Source organism: Cinclus cinclus, chromosome 3 (assembly GCF_963662255.1).
Source record: "Cinclus cinclus chromosome 3, bCinCin1.1, whole genome shotgun sequence".
In the NCBI taxonomy this organism is placed as follows: domain Eukaryota; kingdom Metazoa; phylum Chordata; class Aves; order Passeriformes; family Cinclidae; genus Cinclus; species Cinclus cinclus.
Window position 1 is genome coordinate 54684582 of NC_085048.1, and position 15625 is coordinate 54700206.

Sequence of the window (15625 nt, forward strand, 5' to 3'; positions counted from 1 at the left end):
GGGGAAGGGCTTAATAAACTCCTCAGTAGTTCATTGTATGGCACCCTTGGAACCCTCTCAAGGAGAGGAAAGCTGTGCAGCACATCTCAAAAACTGCAGGTCAGCCGTTTTTCAAATTTGCTTTTAGTGTCATTTTGAAAGAATACTGGACTTCTGCACTGCTAATGGATGAGATACGAAAGTCCTTTCCTGATATCCTATATTTAACTCACAATATTTATTGTATCCTACCTGTGTCCAGCTCTGACAACCCAAGACAGTCAGCTCTGCATGTATGTGGGAAGTACCCGAAACTTCAGAAATGCCAGTAAGCAGTACATGAGAGATTTTTGTGTTCAGTTGTGAGGTGCTGAACAAGGAACCAGCAAGCACGATTTAGAATCCCTGTCTGTTTTGATAAACTGCTCCCAAGTGGGACAGTTTCCCAAGGAAATAGTTCAGCCATTTTATTTCCTGGATTAAAAAACTCCCAGAAAGTCTCCCTAAAGTTGCACACTGAGAAGCTGCAGCACAGGGAAAAACAGAAATCATCTGATTTCAACAACTTTTGGATAACATACATAGATGTGCGTGGGGTGGGAAGCCACAGTGTTCCTTCCATGCCACATTTAGCACAGATCAGTGCTAAGCATGGTGCAGGCTGTAAGAATGGCAGTAGATGCAAAATGTTATGAGATAAGTGTGGAGGCAGGGATACAGGCAAATTTGATGCAAATGAAGCTCATTTGCTCCATAACGTGATAGACAGAAAGGAGGCCCAGGGCTGCCAAGTTTGATATATCATTGCTAGAAATCCAAAATAAGGCCCATTTCTCATGCTACAGGGTGAGATGTGCTTCAGGTGCTATAAGATTGCCTATTTCATATGTCTTAACAGTTTTGGAGAGATTATCCATATACCCAGAAGCCAACACCTGGCTGGGTTGTGGAGGACCATATTCTCTCTCTAAGACTGAACCTAAGATAATTTCAAATCTGGTTTTCTCTTTATTGTACCTTGGTCAAAATGGGGCCAAGGTTCATTGAGTGTTAAGTAGGCCCAGTTGATTGGGCTGTAAGGCTGAAAAATGCAGAAACTTAATGATTATACAGTCTGAAAACAGGAAGGGGCAAAAGGGACAGAAAGGCTTTATTGGAGAGAATTCATTCCTCAACAAAATGACAAACCACATTTCATAGATTTTGGTATCAGTCTTTTTTTCTACTGTAATCATAACAATCCATATGATATCTTGGGGGAAACAAAATTTCTTATTAAAAGGTTCCTGTGACAGATCATGCACACTAAAAAATAATTGCACTGGCTGAAGCATTGTTAAAAAGGCATGCACAGTAGAATGAACACATCACTTTCTCCCAAATAAGCCCAACTGCCACAGCTGCTGAGCAGAAGTACAATATTGCAGAACAGGAATCATACAGGGCAACTGCTATGGCTCAGGAAGAAACTCCCTTCCTGTCTCTGGTGAGTCTGTAACTCCTAAGAGGAAGTTAGGGGAAGTTAGTGAGGGGAAGTTCGCAGAGGATGTGGCGGGTCCTTCTCATAAAGCCTCCCAAAAAGCGTTGCTGTTACGAGCGGTTTCGACGTGCCATGCTTGCTTTTCAAACGCCCATCACGTAGCACCTGGTGGAAAAGAGAAAGAATGGTACTAATAGTCAACTAACAGAGTAGAAATATTGCATAGTACAGAAAAAATAGACCTTAGATGCTGAATATTTTCATGCAACACTTTTCAAAACAGTCATGATAGTGAAAGAACACAGAATTCTCTCTGGCTCTGCCATAGCCTCTCCATTATAGCCTTCCCACATTTCCTTGGACCCAGAAGTCCTTAAACCTTCCTCTGTCTTTGGAAAAAAGATCATTTTCTGCACCTCATAAGAAGGTGAGAGTGAAAATAATTAATTTGTAAGGTTATCTTTAGTTACTCATACAAGGCAATGAAGGTTATATACTCATCTAGGACATACTTGAAGCATTTTTTGATTTATAGACCATCAAAACAAACTTCAGATGGAAAAAGAGAATTTCAAGCTACTGGTCATATGTAGCTGTTCTTAGTCACTTTTTACATATCAATTTGAAATCACCATTCACCAACTGTGAACACCTGTAACAATGGGGTTATTTTGCCTCTGTGAAAAAAGGTAAGCATGTATTTGTTAATACAACCTATTGTTTTAAAATTAGACCACAGTCATATTTTCAGCATACCAATAAATTATTTGATGTGCCTATTTTTCATAAATGTCATTCGAAAACAAGTATGAAGGGTGAACAATGCTTTTCAATTTCATGCTTTGTTTCCTCCAGAAGTTTTCAAGTCTTTCTCACTATCTTCATTGTTTCTTGTAAGCTGTTAAATACTTCTTCCAAATCAATTAGGATTTCATCTAGTTTGTTTCATGAAACTAATCTAAGGTTAATGAATAAAAATCATCTTTTGGCAAAAATAAAAGATGAATATCCAATTAAAAAAACAAACCCCATAAACTGCTCAAAAATCACCTTTAACATTCTTAACTGCATAGAATCTCTGCTCTTATGCATGATACTTCTAAGTAATTTTTCTTGTTTGGACAATTTCTCAGAGTATTTTGTTTCATTTTTTCCTAAAATGCCATCATGAGAAAAATAGCTCCTTGAAAGCTGTGGTTTATTCATTTGTGACCTGAAGTGGGAAGGCAGATTTGCTGAAGAAAACACTGAAGAGATTTCCAGGTCCAGGACTGGTATGTTCTCATCAGTAAGGATTTATTCAATCCACCTGCTTAAATCTGTCCCCTTGGGTTACAGTCTGCAGAACCAAAGAAAGTGGTTCTTGGCTGGGACTTTGCTGCAAGATCAGTTTTCAGCACCACATGGTGAAAAACCTTGCAACAAAGAGCTCCAGGGTGTCCCATTACCTCGAACTCCCCAGGGGCCAGCTGCACCCCGCTGTACAACACTTCTGGGAAGACGTAGCTGGTGCCAAATGTGCCACTGAGGGAGAACATCTCAAACTTGGTCTGAGCCGTCTCCACAGGCTGCCCACACGTGCTCAGGTTCGTGCTTGGGCATTTGAGCAGAGTGCAGATCTGTGGGGAGGAGGAGATAGAAAGGCAAAACACCACTAAGCTTTCAGCAACCATGAGCTGGATTTGACAGCAAGAAAATCCAGGATGCAGTAATGGACATATGTTTTTAGGTGGTTGACATGTAGCCACATTCACCTCTAAAAGTGGAATTACCTGCCAATGGTATTTTATGAGAGAACCATGAAGCCCATCAAATGCACCCAGGACGTAAACTTCATCTCTCCTCTCGTCTGACATCTGGTAGACCAGATGACAGCAAAGGTCTCCTTGGCAAACAGTGTAATTTCCATCCTTGTGCCTGAGTTCACTGAAAGTGAATATATCCCTCCGGACAGCTCCCAAGAAAGTGTCGTTTTCTCCAGGAAATTTCCCGATGCTTGTGGCATACGAACTCCAGTTGATGGCAGGAGGGTAGGTGGGGGAAAGACGGGGGCGTGTGCTCAGCTCTGCTAGCAGGAGACGTCCCTCCTCGGTGGCACTGTCGTAGTGGTAAGCAGCAGGTCCTTCTGGCGTGAACAGCCCACTGCCTGCCAAGGACACCACCAGCCCTCCTTCAGCCAGCACCACACAGCACGGCTTGGCAGGGCCACCAGCCACCCCCACACCACACTGGCATTGTTTTTAAATGATACTCACTTCGTTCAACACGTTACTAAGAGTTTTGGAATAATTTTAAAGCACAGAACAGCTGAAATACCCATCCTAGTGCTAAAACTTAGGTTCATTTGAAAATAAATCATGGCTCTTGGAGTGGCATATTTGACAAAGGAGGCAGTCACGGGGGTAGTTATGTTTCACTGAAAGAAACACAGGGCTGTGGCCTGAACTCAGCTCAGTCTATTTAGGGCAGGCAAAAATGTTCCTTCATAGTTTCCACTTTGCTTCAGGGGAGAGTAACAGATGCAGCTACGTCCTTTTCTCAGTTAAGAGGAAAAAAAAAGGCAATAAAAATATATATTCAGAACAAAGCAAAACATAATACCTCTAGGTCTTCAGCAGCCCCCCCAAAAAAGAGAATGTTTTATTCAGTATACAAGTGTACTGAATAAAAGAAACTTTATACAGCATACAATTTGGTTTTGCACTATTAGGTACTGATTAAAACATTTTTTTCTCCATTTAACTGCTGAATGAATTTTAAACAGAAAATCCTGCCTCTAGATCAGAGACTGAAAATTTAAGTGAAACTCTGTGCTATTTTTGAAATAAAATTTCACTTTTAAGTTATCAAAAATTACTGTCTTGGGATTTCTATTTTTACCTTTTTCAGAGCATTCAACATTTTCTTGCCTGAAATTTTTGCCTGCTTCTGAATCTGGGAATAATTTCCCTGTTCCTGAATGCAACTCACCTGTCATTGCCGTGCTGGTGTTGTGAGTATTTGCTGAAAGTAAATTAACACGCATGCCCATAGCCCAGGCAGAGTGGAACTCAATTGCAGTCAGAAAGGGCAGGACATTCATCCAAGCTGTTGGGAAGAGCATGGTGTCCACCTGCATCTTGCTCACCAGGACCACGGCAGGCTCATAGAAAAGGATGTCAAAGCAAGTGAAAATGCCAAACTTCCCAAAAGGAGTCTCAAAGGTGACAGCTTCTGGCTCTTTCGGGTAATTAAACTGAGTTTCACCTCTAAACAGATTGTACTGCAATTGAAGAAAATGGCATATTGGAAACTGAAAATAAGGCAAGATTATGAACAGCTCTTGCATCTGAGATACACCTTAATGCAAAATTGGAAGTAGAGGTACCTGAGCTGGCTGGCACAGCTAATTTGTACCCATCCAGCTGAATCTCCCCTGCAAAAATGGGGTAGGTCTGCCCTATCTAACTCCTGAAAGCAATGCCCATCCAGTATTAGTTGTTAAACTCCAAGACCAAGGGCCAAGATGTTCCCTGCAAAAGCACTGTCTAAATTGGCTGTGAAGGTATCAAGAAAAAGCTAATGTTCACTGAGTATGGAAAATTCTGTCATTGCTGCTTTACCATTTACTGTCATAAATGTAGCCCTCAAGTGTTTGGCAGCTGGCATGTACTCTGCAGCTGCAGTGCTCCTGGGAATAATTTGCCTAAATGGTCAAGTTATTGCTTGGTTTTCCTTCTGCCCATATGATCATCAAATCATCTTGGATTGGTTATCACTTTATAATAATGTAAAATTATTGCATAAACCATCTGATACTGGCACCAGATAACTGAAAAAAATTATTGATAATAAATTAGAGGTTGATGCTGAAGCACCTCCTTACCTTGTGGTAACGAGCCACCAGTTTCCCCTGTGTGTCAAAGACGACGTCCGTATTGTACTGGTAGCGACCGTCCCTGGGGCACTTGGGATCGCTGGAGTCACACGGCTTCTTGTCCCCGATATTGGCAACCACATAGATGGAGTTATTTCTGGCCATGCAGCTGAGTCGTTCCTGTACTGGTGCTGGACCAAATCTATTCCATTTTTAGTGCAAGAAAAAAAAAATCTTTTAGAAGTTTAAGTGCCCATGTAGAAGAAATGCATTCAGAATTATTACTCTATTAACTGCACATCCCCAGATGCTGAAAAATAATAGATCAAATTATAGTTTCTGTTTATTTTCTTCACTGTTTATAGCATCGTTTTAAATTGCCAGTCTCTTTTAGCTTTAAAAAATGGTCTTCCTGTGTTTCTGTACCCTTTACAATGTTATTTTCTGTGTAGACAGAATTCCCAGCTAATGTGCATACAAAGATGTGGAGAGTTTCACAAAGCAAAGACAAGAATAAATCAGTGCAGATACATAAATCTTAAAAAGCTTAAAAGCAAACTATCAAGCAGCTCTAAGCCCTGGTTCAGAAGACAATTTTAGCCTTTTTTAATAATCATTGTCTGTAAGCCTTTAATAAAAAGTGGGCACAGCATTCACAGAACTGAGGACTCCTGAAATCTAGCTTCATAAGGTCTCAGAAGAGAGCATAAAAGCTTAGCTTAGACACGAATTTGGTCTTTTTGGTGTCCCCAGTTGACACACATTGGTACCACCTCTGTGTGTAACACAGCAGACTGTGCAAGTAGCTGCATTTCCTAAAGATATTTCTTTCAGATCTAGATTAGTATTTTGTGCAATTTGGTTTAGAAATCACTCAGCCACCTGAACTGAGGACTGATTTAACATGCATGAATAATATTACCTAACATGATAATAAATTAGCTTCTACTTACAGAAGGTTTTCACAAGTGATCTGAATTGATAAAGTTGTATGTGTCTTTAATTATTTTGCCTACAAGTCCTCATTTTTGTCCTTTTGCAAGTAAAGATGTCTCAATGCTTTTTATCTGACATATTCCCATTGCCATTTAATTAAGAATTCTTTTTGATGCATCTCATTTCTACAGTACATGTGATTTTTTTATAAATAATTAGCAGTTCTTAGTACTTTAGTGTGAGCTGCTCAGGACTCCATCAGGTAATAGGCTGAAAGCACATAAACCTCTGCAGAAGGAATCACCTTGAGGGGTCAGTGCAGGGAATCCAATTCACCACTGGATCAGGGATATCCTCCAGGTAGGGGTAGATGGATTCTCTTGTGAATCGCCAGCCATAGATGCCATCTTCAGGAGTCACAATGATGTGGGCACCCTGTCACAACAGGCTCCATTTAAAGCTCACCCATCAACAGACATCCAGGAGGGTCAGCAGGAAACGGTGATGGACAACCCTCAAGGTACCCCTCATACCTGCTGGGCAGCTTCCTTGATGGCCCCTTCCAAGACATCCATGTTTTTGTTCATCAGGGCCAAGGCATCACTGGGAGAAACGGGCTGGTCGGTGGGATCTGGCAGGATGACGGCGTGCTCATAGACGGCTGCCATGAAGGTGTTGGAGGCGAGAGCCTGAAGGGCTGTGAGTGCAAACACCACAGCAGGCAGGAGAGCCTGGGAAGGGAGCATGGCTGCAGCCTCCCAGATCCTGGAGCAGCATGGGGAATATAAACCAGAGAGAAAGAAGAGGAGTAAAGACTAATAAATTTCCTTTGGAAATAATCTTCTGTTGAGTAATCTGAGAAGATTTCTGCCAAAAAGTCAAACAATCTTTACTTGGAATATGATCTTGTTTCCAACGTGAAGTGTTTTAAATAAAAGTAGAACAAAAGGCCAAGAGAGCTTGTCAAAACCCATGTTAATCTACATGGGGTCCATTGGAAGGAGCACTTGCACATTTCACTTGTACATCCCTCTCCAGGCTTTTAAACCCATCTTGGGGCAAGCCCAGACTTCCCTGGTTAGGATACACTCCCCCATATCACCTTACTGCACGTGGCTGCCATCAGTGAAAACTTCAGCCAATGCTGAAGACAGACCACCTGTGTGGGGTACAGTTCTCTTGCTCCAGAGAGCAGATAATTCAGTGATGTTTAAGAGACATGTGGTCCCTCCATACCTCCTGCTTTTGGCCAATGGCTTATTATAGTTCAAGTGGGTACCTTGAGAGTGTCCTCCCCACTGGGCTCACACTGCAATATAAACTATCCCTTGAATTCTGCTGACCTCTCTGCCTAGAGCTAACAGACTTGCTTGTTCTGTGAGAAAGAATTCAACAACACAATTTTCTTTTATGATGGTCCTTTCAAAAGGAGGTCTTTGTACCATAGGCAATTTGAAATTTCTCACGGAAAGCAGCAGTTTTTCCTCATGGAAAGAAATTTTTAGCACAGTACTTTGTAAAGATAATACTACTACTATAGTTTCAGATGATGTCTAGAAAAACCTTAGTTAGGACCTGTGCTGTATCAGTGAGGGTAAACAAACATAACCTGACTCATTATTTACCACTCAGCAAGAAACCAAAGAACCCTTCTTCCACCTTGCAAAATCTTCCTCTTCACTATGTAGTGTCACCCAAAAGAATGATTCTTCTCCATGAGAACCAAGGCCTCCTCAGGAAAAGCCAACACTTCAAGTCTGTGATTCTAAAATGTCATTGTGCTCACAGATGGCTGTAACATCTGTGTCCTGGCCACAGTTCTTCAGAGGAGACAGCACCAAAAGCACAGCAGAAGCACAAGTTTTAGGAAGTCCCATGTCTGGAGCCTGAAGTCACCCAAGAGGAGGCCACAGGCAGGCAAAGGCAGGGGACTTTAAAAAGAGTAAGTCTTGCACAAAACCTAGAAATTCCCCAAGGTGTCTGAAAGCTGACACCCATCTAGCGCCGGCACTGAGCAATTCTGCCTCACAGCACCTGTGACAAGGAAGTCACTGAGAAGTCACCACTGTGCTTGCAGCTGAAGAAACATGTTACTTACCAGATAAACAAAAAAATCACTCATAGTATTGCTGTAGTAACACAGTTCAAGGCAAGCCTCGGTTCCAGAAGGAAAACAACTTTGGGAAATCTCAGTAGAGATCAGCATGGACACATTCTTACCCTAAGTCAAGAGCGTGTGGTGCAGGCATGGCTGGGGGAGGCAGGTGGCCAGGTCCTAGCATGGATAATACCTGTGCCAGCCCAGCTCAGCACAGCACAGCTCAGAGTTGCAGTGACTTTGGGGGCTGCTGCACGTCCTGTGGGGAGCTGCTGGGCAGGCTGGTTGTCTGAGCAAAGCCATCAGCACACCCACCACTCAAGAACCAAGCTCCAAAATCTCTGGTCCCCAAAGGTCTCTGTAGGAAGACCGTCGTGAATAGGAGACACACTTTCTAGATTTTGCCTGCTTTCTTATGTCCACAGATCACTCAGCAGAAATCTTGAAGCTAAAGCTGCACGTGAACAAAAACAACTTGTATCTGGAACCCAAGTTTCTTACCTTCTTCGGTCAGACTGACTCAGAAGTCAGGTAATGAACAGGCTTTTTTCTGCACTGCCCTCGAAGAAGTGTTATCCTGGTTTGAAAAGACAGGTATTTACTAAGAAAGGCAGAAGCCTCCCTTTGAAATTAAGAGGGTGATCGTTCCTCCCTACAAATTATAATTTTGGAGTTAAGGAAGGTCTCGGGCAAAGATATGGGGATAGGAATAGCAGTTCTTTACTAATATATCTAACAAGACAAACCACCCCACTCCAAAAAAAGAAACAAAACAAAAAAACAAAAAACAACAAAACCAAACCAAACCAAACCAAAAAGAAAAAAAAAACAACAAAAAAAACACCACAAACACAAACCAGCAGCTATGAAATTAGCCACAAACAGAACAGTAACTCAGTCCCAGTGTTTTTTGGCTGCAGGCACCTTTTCCCTGAGCTGCAGTTCCCGGTGCTGGGGGCGGGCAGGTCCCGCAGAGCTGCAGGAGGGCTGGGGGTGATGGCAGCGCTGTCCCAGGGGGAGAGAGAGATGGAGAGAGAGCTCTCCGCTCACAGTGTGGGTCCCGGTGATCAGTAGAGTGCTGGATGGTGGCAGGAGAAGCCGAGAGTTCGACAGCAGTGAGGATGGCTCCCGACGCTGGGATGGCAGGGATGGGACACAGACGGCGATCGTCCTTCTCGTCCGAACTCCGCGGGGGAAATGGGGGACGAGCCAGAGCCTTTCACTTTCGCATTCTCTTCTGGCTGTTTGAATCTCGCGGAGTTTCCCTCTTCTCTCCCCCTGCCCCCTTCCCCCTGCCATTAGGGCCTAATCAACAGGTATCTTAGCATGACAGTGAGGAAAAATTCCACAGAGGGAAAAAGGAAAAAAGACCAGCCCCCGACAAGTGTTTGTTGTTGTCGGTGGTTACACGCAGCCGTGTCTTTATACAGAGTGAGTTGGTATGTGGGTAATGGGTGGACTTGCATAGGATTACTTTCTGTACACTTGACTCATTTCTCACAATAAGACATTTCACAATGACAAATGTTATGCAATCTCTGTAGCAAAAAGAATTCAGTGTCATTATGGCTTCTCTCAGTCTTCTGTACAAAAATACTCAATATACAAATATACCTTAACCAAACCACAATGGCCTTGAACCAAATCCTGGATTCAAGATACTCACCACTTTCTGGGTTGAGATCCTACGCTACCTGCACACACATTCCATTATCCAGAGCACTGGAATCAGCAGTGAACAAACCTGAAGAAGCCACCTCTCAGATTTGAGACTGGCCGCACACTCCGGCTGAATCCTTTCTGCAAGATGAAACCTTCCTACATGCCGTAACATCCCTTAAATCCAGATCCTTTCCTTGGGAGAGAGTTGTGGTATCACCTACCAGGTTCCCTGGGGACAAGTACAGTGTCTGCACTGAGTTTGTACCTATGGGAAGAGGACCACACTGGATAATCCCTTGCTGGACTGAGATCAGTCTGTGGTCACACAGTAACTGACTCAAACAGTGAACAATGTTATAAGACAGTGTGGCATTAGCAGCAATAATGTTGAGCTTCCATGAGTCAGAGTACATTGTCTGAGGCTTTTAATAAACATGTCATTATGTGAGACAAGTCACTGTTATGTCACATGTGAGTATCTATTTACATTTGGAAACAAAAATGGTCATATGGTGCACAGCAGCAGTAAACAGTGCTGAAGTTTGGAGAATATTTGCACTACCAGTGTCTCACCAGCTCCTGGAAAGTACATGGTATTGAGGACCTTGAAAGCATCATGGTGAGGCACTGGGTCCTGCACTTGGGTCACAGCAACTCCAGGCAGTGCTACAGGCTGGGGGAGGAGTGGCTCGAGAACTGTTTGGCAGAAATGGACTCGGGAGTGCTGGCTGACAGCTGGCTCAGTATGAGCCAGCAGCATGCCCAGGTGGCCAAGAAAGTCAGTGGCACCTGGGCCTGTATCAAGAGCAGTGTGGCCAGCGAGGAAGTGATCATCCACTGTACCCAGTACTGGTGAGACTGCACCCTGAGTGCTGTGTTCCATTCTAGAACTCTCACTTTAACAAGGACATTGAGGTGCTGGAGCCTGTCCAGAGAAGGGCAACAAGGCTCCTGAAAGGTCTAGAAAACATGTATTATGAGGAACAGCTGAAGGAGCTGGATTTGTTTTGTCTGAAGAAGAGGAAGCTCACGGGAAACCTCATCACTCTCTACAACTCCCTGGAAGGAGTTTCCAGTAAGGTGAGGGCCAGTCTCTCCTGCTGTGCCTGCAATGAGAGGACTAGAGGTAATGGCCTTAAACTGGGACAGAGGAAATTCAGATTAGATATTACAAACATTTTTTTTTAGCTGTTCAGGTGGTCAGGCATTGGAATAGGTTGTGAAAGGAGGTAGTGGAGTCCCAGAGATGTTTAAGAGGGGTCTGGATCTGGCACTGCATGATGGTTTAGTGGTTATGGGGTTGCAGAAGCAATGCCAAGTTTTCAGCTGGACTGGATGATCTGAAAGGTCTCTTCCAGCCCTGAAGATTCTATGATTCTATGGTGAGACCAGGAATGGTAGCAGTATGGGGAAAAGAAAGGAAAAATTACATGAACAGATGTCCCTGGCTACTCCTAAGAACACAGCCACAGAACATGCACATCTTGATACACTGATTTGCTGAAAGAAGGTCACTAAGGTCCAGCAGCATCAACAAAACACAGGTCACCTGGGAGAAGAGAAAGAAAAAATGAACAGTGTCATCTCACCAGGACTAGCTGGCCTGAAATAGAATTCTAAATCCTAAATTCCTAAAGAAAATTCATCTGCAGGCAGCACCACCCAGCATTAACAAGAAGGAGCAAAGGGCAAAGCTTATTTCCCATACATAGGTGTTAAATGACTAGAAAGAAACTAAGAAGATGAGAGGGAGGAGCTGCTATGAGATACCAGTGACTTCTTTACAGGTTGCAGTAAAAATGTTGTCACTGAGTAGAATCCAGTGCAGTCAGATGTCATCAAGCTGTTTTTCAGAACTAACAACCAGAATAATTTGAGGTTTCAATTCCAAGTTTTTTTTCAGAGAGGTTTGATGTGAATAATGATTCAAATCATGTTCTGACCAAAAAGTGGTGGCAGATTTTGTTTCAGGAGGGGTTTTTTGACTGGAGTCCTTGTTCAGCTTCCATGATGCACTGTGCTGCCATTTCCTACATGATATGCAACAATGGCATAAAGGATATAAAACAAAAGCAACAGAAATAGGTAAAAAAAAGGTCTAATTGTGGTAAAAGAACAGACTGGCACATATCAGCACAACCTGTATTCCAGACACAAAGAAATACTGAGCATGAGACCTGCCACAAATCACAACTTTCACTGCTTTATTTACTGGTCCCAGAAGAATCTGCAATGAAAAAATATGCAATTCTCTTTTAAAAAGAATGTATACTCTGGACTACAATTCAGGTTTTCTGAGGGATGGAAAAATAAAAATCCACCAAACAGAGAAAAACATTTACTGTTTTGAACTAATAAAATGTTAGTAATCTTATGACATAGAAAGAGTTTCTTCCCAATAAATGGTAGCAATAAGATAATACTGCCACATTTTTACTAAACCAAAACGAGTTTTTGCAACTGGAAATGAGAAACATAATCGGGATTCTTGTTGTAGATGATGCTGTATCTCATTTGGACATAACAATACCAGTGTAGAGCTTCAGTTACGGAAATATCATGGAGAGACCTGTTAGTTGTTGGTCTTGTTTCAGATGATCTCTTTCATATCACCATCCAGAAAGTATCACAGTAATGACTGGTTTCATTGGTTTTTTCTTACTTCTCAAGCATCCATCATACAGGATCTGCTTGGAAAATGTGAAACAAGGAGTTTAATAGAGGAGTACTTATATAAACACAATAAGAGCTCAGAAAAATATGACAAAACAGGAAGAAGGTACATCAGGCCATATGTCTCACTGAAACTAGTGAATTCATTAAAATGAATTCAATAGCTCTGATTAATCACAATGAGCAGATTCACTTTGGCTGCTTTGAGACAGTTCATTCCATTGCTATCCTGCAGAGGACCTAGAAGGACAAAGCTCCAGGGTGTCTTAAAAACCTCTTTACTCTAGTATCTTAATATTCCTCAATTCCTGTGTTGTCAGTATATGCAGCTTGCTTCTGAGTTTCTCTACACCAAAGAAATTGCATGAGCATCTCACTGTGCTTAGATATCATGCACCCAGCATGCCAGCAACAGAACTGTCCCTTGAGTTTATCCCAGCGTCTCTGCCAGTCACTTCTGTTTCACTGGGCGTCACTTTCCAGCAGCCTCCCACCAGAAAATATCCATCTGGACAGAATTTTTCCTCTGAAAGAAGGCATGTAAGTACGTCATAGCCTGAAGCAGAAGAGCAGGCTATGTCACCAGGTGCAGTAGCATGCCTGCTCCTCTGCACACCTTTCTGTCCCCACGAACACGCTGACTATGGGGAGCCTTCACTTTTAATCTTCAACTCATTTCAAACCCATTTGTTGCTATGACATTCTCTGTTTTTTGACTTTCTAGTATTTGCAGTTTTCTCCTTTGGAACAGGCTATCTGAGCAGTGGGAAGCAGAAGAGGCTGTCTGCTTTCAGCTACAGCAGACTATCACTACAGAGCTGGTTCACAAAAGACAGACCTGTGGATGAATGCAGATACCACAGAGCTCTCTCAGAGAGTAGTGCTGACTGAGGGTCTCAGTCATTAGGAACATTGATTTTTACCTGGGGATGTTCATCCCTAAGGACTTCTCTACACACATTACTAGATCCAGCATGCTCATTTAGTAGCCTTAAACAGAAGCCTTTTAAAAGCTGTCGTAGAGATGTCAATGCTAGCTGAACGAATGCAACTTTGAAGCCTTCCGCCTTCTCTGCCTCACTTCTGTTACCAAACGAAAGAGTGGTTGAGTCACATTAAGCACAATCAGACATCAGTGTGGAGGAGGAAATAGCAAATGCTCCCTTGCTGAGCACTAGTGAGGACGTCAGCCAGAAAGGTGACTGCCCTGCCAGGGCTGAATTTACAAGTGCGGTGCCAGGGGAATGCCCCGCAGAATTCCAGTCCCGCTGGCGGGACGAGGTGCAGCGGAGCGATCCCCGCTCGCCTCCGGACCAGCAGGCGCCGCTCCCAACTTCCTGCGGAGCCGGGAGCAGGAGCCAGGAGCCAGGAGCCAGGAGCTGACGCTGCTCCTTAAACAAACAAATCCGCCGGACAAACTGGAGAAAACTGCAGCGGTCCGGCCGGTTCGCGGCCGCGGACAGGGGAAGGGGACGCTCATCCAGAGCTCGGCCTGCTTTGCGCACCTCTCCCCTCCCGATCCGCTCTTCCCATCCCTGTGCTGCACCCGCCCCATCTCCGCTACTGCCCGACGCTGGGGGCTGCCTGAGGACTCACCTTGTGAGCGGGATGCAATTCGGTGCTAAATCAGCTTAGCTGTAGGCGGAGTCTGTCACGCTGAGGTCCGGCTTCTGTTCTTGTGCCTGGCGAGAGCCCGGTGAGGAAGACTACTGCGCGTTCCAAGGGTTAAGCTTTCCTGGAGCAGGCGGTGTGAAAGGTCACTCCGGCAGCCACGCAATCGCTGCCGAGCACCGAGTGCATGAGAGCGGCACTCAGGAAGTCAGAAGGCGCTCGCTTCTGGCAAGAGCACATAGTTATGTTACCTGTGCCGTGACAGGACACCTTTCCCTAGGGCGCAGAGAGAAATTTAAAGATACACTGCTTTTCCTCCCCCAAAAGTAGAATGTTTGCCATTACCTCTATTATAGGAATTGTAGAGGGTTTCAGTTTGATGCTTTGTTGGGGGTTGGTTTCTTTCCCTTTTTCCCTCTGTGGAATTTTCCCCATTGTCATGCTAAGATACCTGTTGACTGGGTCCTGGTGACAAGGGGGAGGGGACGGGAGGGAAGAAGCAAGCCCCGCGAGATTCAAAGAGCCAGAAGAGGAAGCGGAAGGCTGGGCCTCGGCCCATTTCCCCTGCGGAGTTCGGACGAGAAGGACGATCGCCGTCTGTGTCCCATCCCTGCGTCGGGAAACCACCATCGGACCCTGCCCTGCTCCCTTCTCGCTGTGAACTACCACCATCCAGCACTCTACTGATCACCGGGACCGACACCGTGAGCGGAGAGCTCTCTCTCCATCTCTCTCTCCCCCTGGGACAGCGCTGCCATCACCCCCAGCCCTCCTGCGGCTCTGCGGGACCTGCCCGCCCCCAGCACCGGGAACTGCAGCTCAGGGAAAAGGTGCCTGCAGCCAAAAAACACTGGGACTGAGTTACTGTTCTGTTTGTGGGTAATTTCATAGCTGTTGTTGTTCTTGTTTGTCTTGTTAGATATACTAGTAAAGAACTGTTATTCCTACCCCCATATCATTGCCTGAGAGCTCTCTTAATTCCAAAATTATAATAATCGGAAGAATCACAATTTTTTTTCAGTCCAAGGGAAAGCTTCTGCTTTCCTTGGCAAACACCTGTCTTTCAAACCAAGACATGCTTTCAGATACTAAAATCTAATTTTTTACACATTCCCGTTGTTAAAAACACCCAGTGTGGTTTGCCTCCTATGAGTCTCTATTTTTTTAATGATGTTGGTCGGATTAAGTGTAAACAATGTTTGTGCTTCAAAACGAATCTGCAGAACGAATAGCAGAATTAGGCACACTTAGGCATCTTAGCTGGGAACACGAAGTAACCCAGTAGTGCACTTGCCTAAGAAGTAGAGTGCGCAGGGCACACATCTGCACA

The 15625-nt window shown here is 44.0% G+C and overlaps 1 protein-coding gene across 2 annotated transcripts; it reads right to left on the bottom strand.

Annotated features, from left to right (window-relative positions):
- Nucleotides 1-1141: 1141 nt before the first annotated feature.
- On the bottom strand, nucleotides 1142-9844 carry LOC134041829 (pantetheinase-like). Of its 2 annotated transcripts, XM_062488822.1 has the most exons (9): nucleotides 9274-9844; nucleotides 8851-8926; nucleotides 6785-7016; nucleotides 6556-6686; nucleotides 5325-5517; nucleotides 4430-4721; nucleotides 3232-3605; nucleotides 2908-3078; nucleotides 1142-1624 (listed from the first exon to the last, which is right to left on the bottom strand). In XM_062488822.1, the coding sequence occupies exons 3-9, from the start codon at nucleotides 6995-6997 to the stop codon at nucleotides 1502-1504; spliced, it is 1497 nt and encodes a 498-aa protein (XP_062344806.1). In that variant the 5' UTR covers nucleotides 6998-7016; nucleotides 8851-8926; nucleotides 9274-9844; the 3' UTR covers nucleotides 1142-1501. The 2 variants fall into 2 exon arrangements, with proteins under 2 accessions (XP_062344806.1, XP_062344805.1); XM_062488821.1 differs by having other exon boundaries at nucleotides 8851-9844.
- Nucleotides 9845-15625: the final 5781 nt, after the last annotated feature.

Coding starts and splice junctions, on each gene's coding strand:
- LOC134041829 (XM_062488822.1), bottom strand. CDS start 6,997: ATGCTCCCTTCCCAGGCTCTCCTGCCTGCTGTGGTGTTTGCACTCACA. Junction 3,606..4,429: donor CACCAGCACGGCAATGACAG/GTGAGTTGCATT, acceptor TGTCCTTGGCAG/GCAGTGGGCTGTTCACGCCA. Junction 3,079..3,231: donor TCATAAAATACCATTGGCAG/GTAATTCCACTT, acceptor TCCTCCCCACAG/ATCTGCACTCTGCTCAAATG.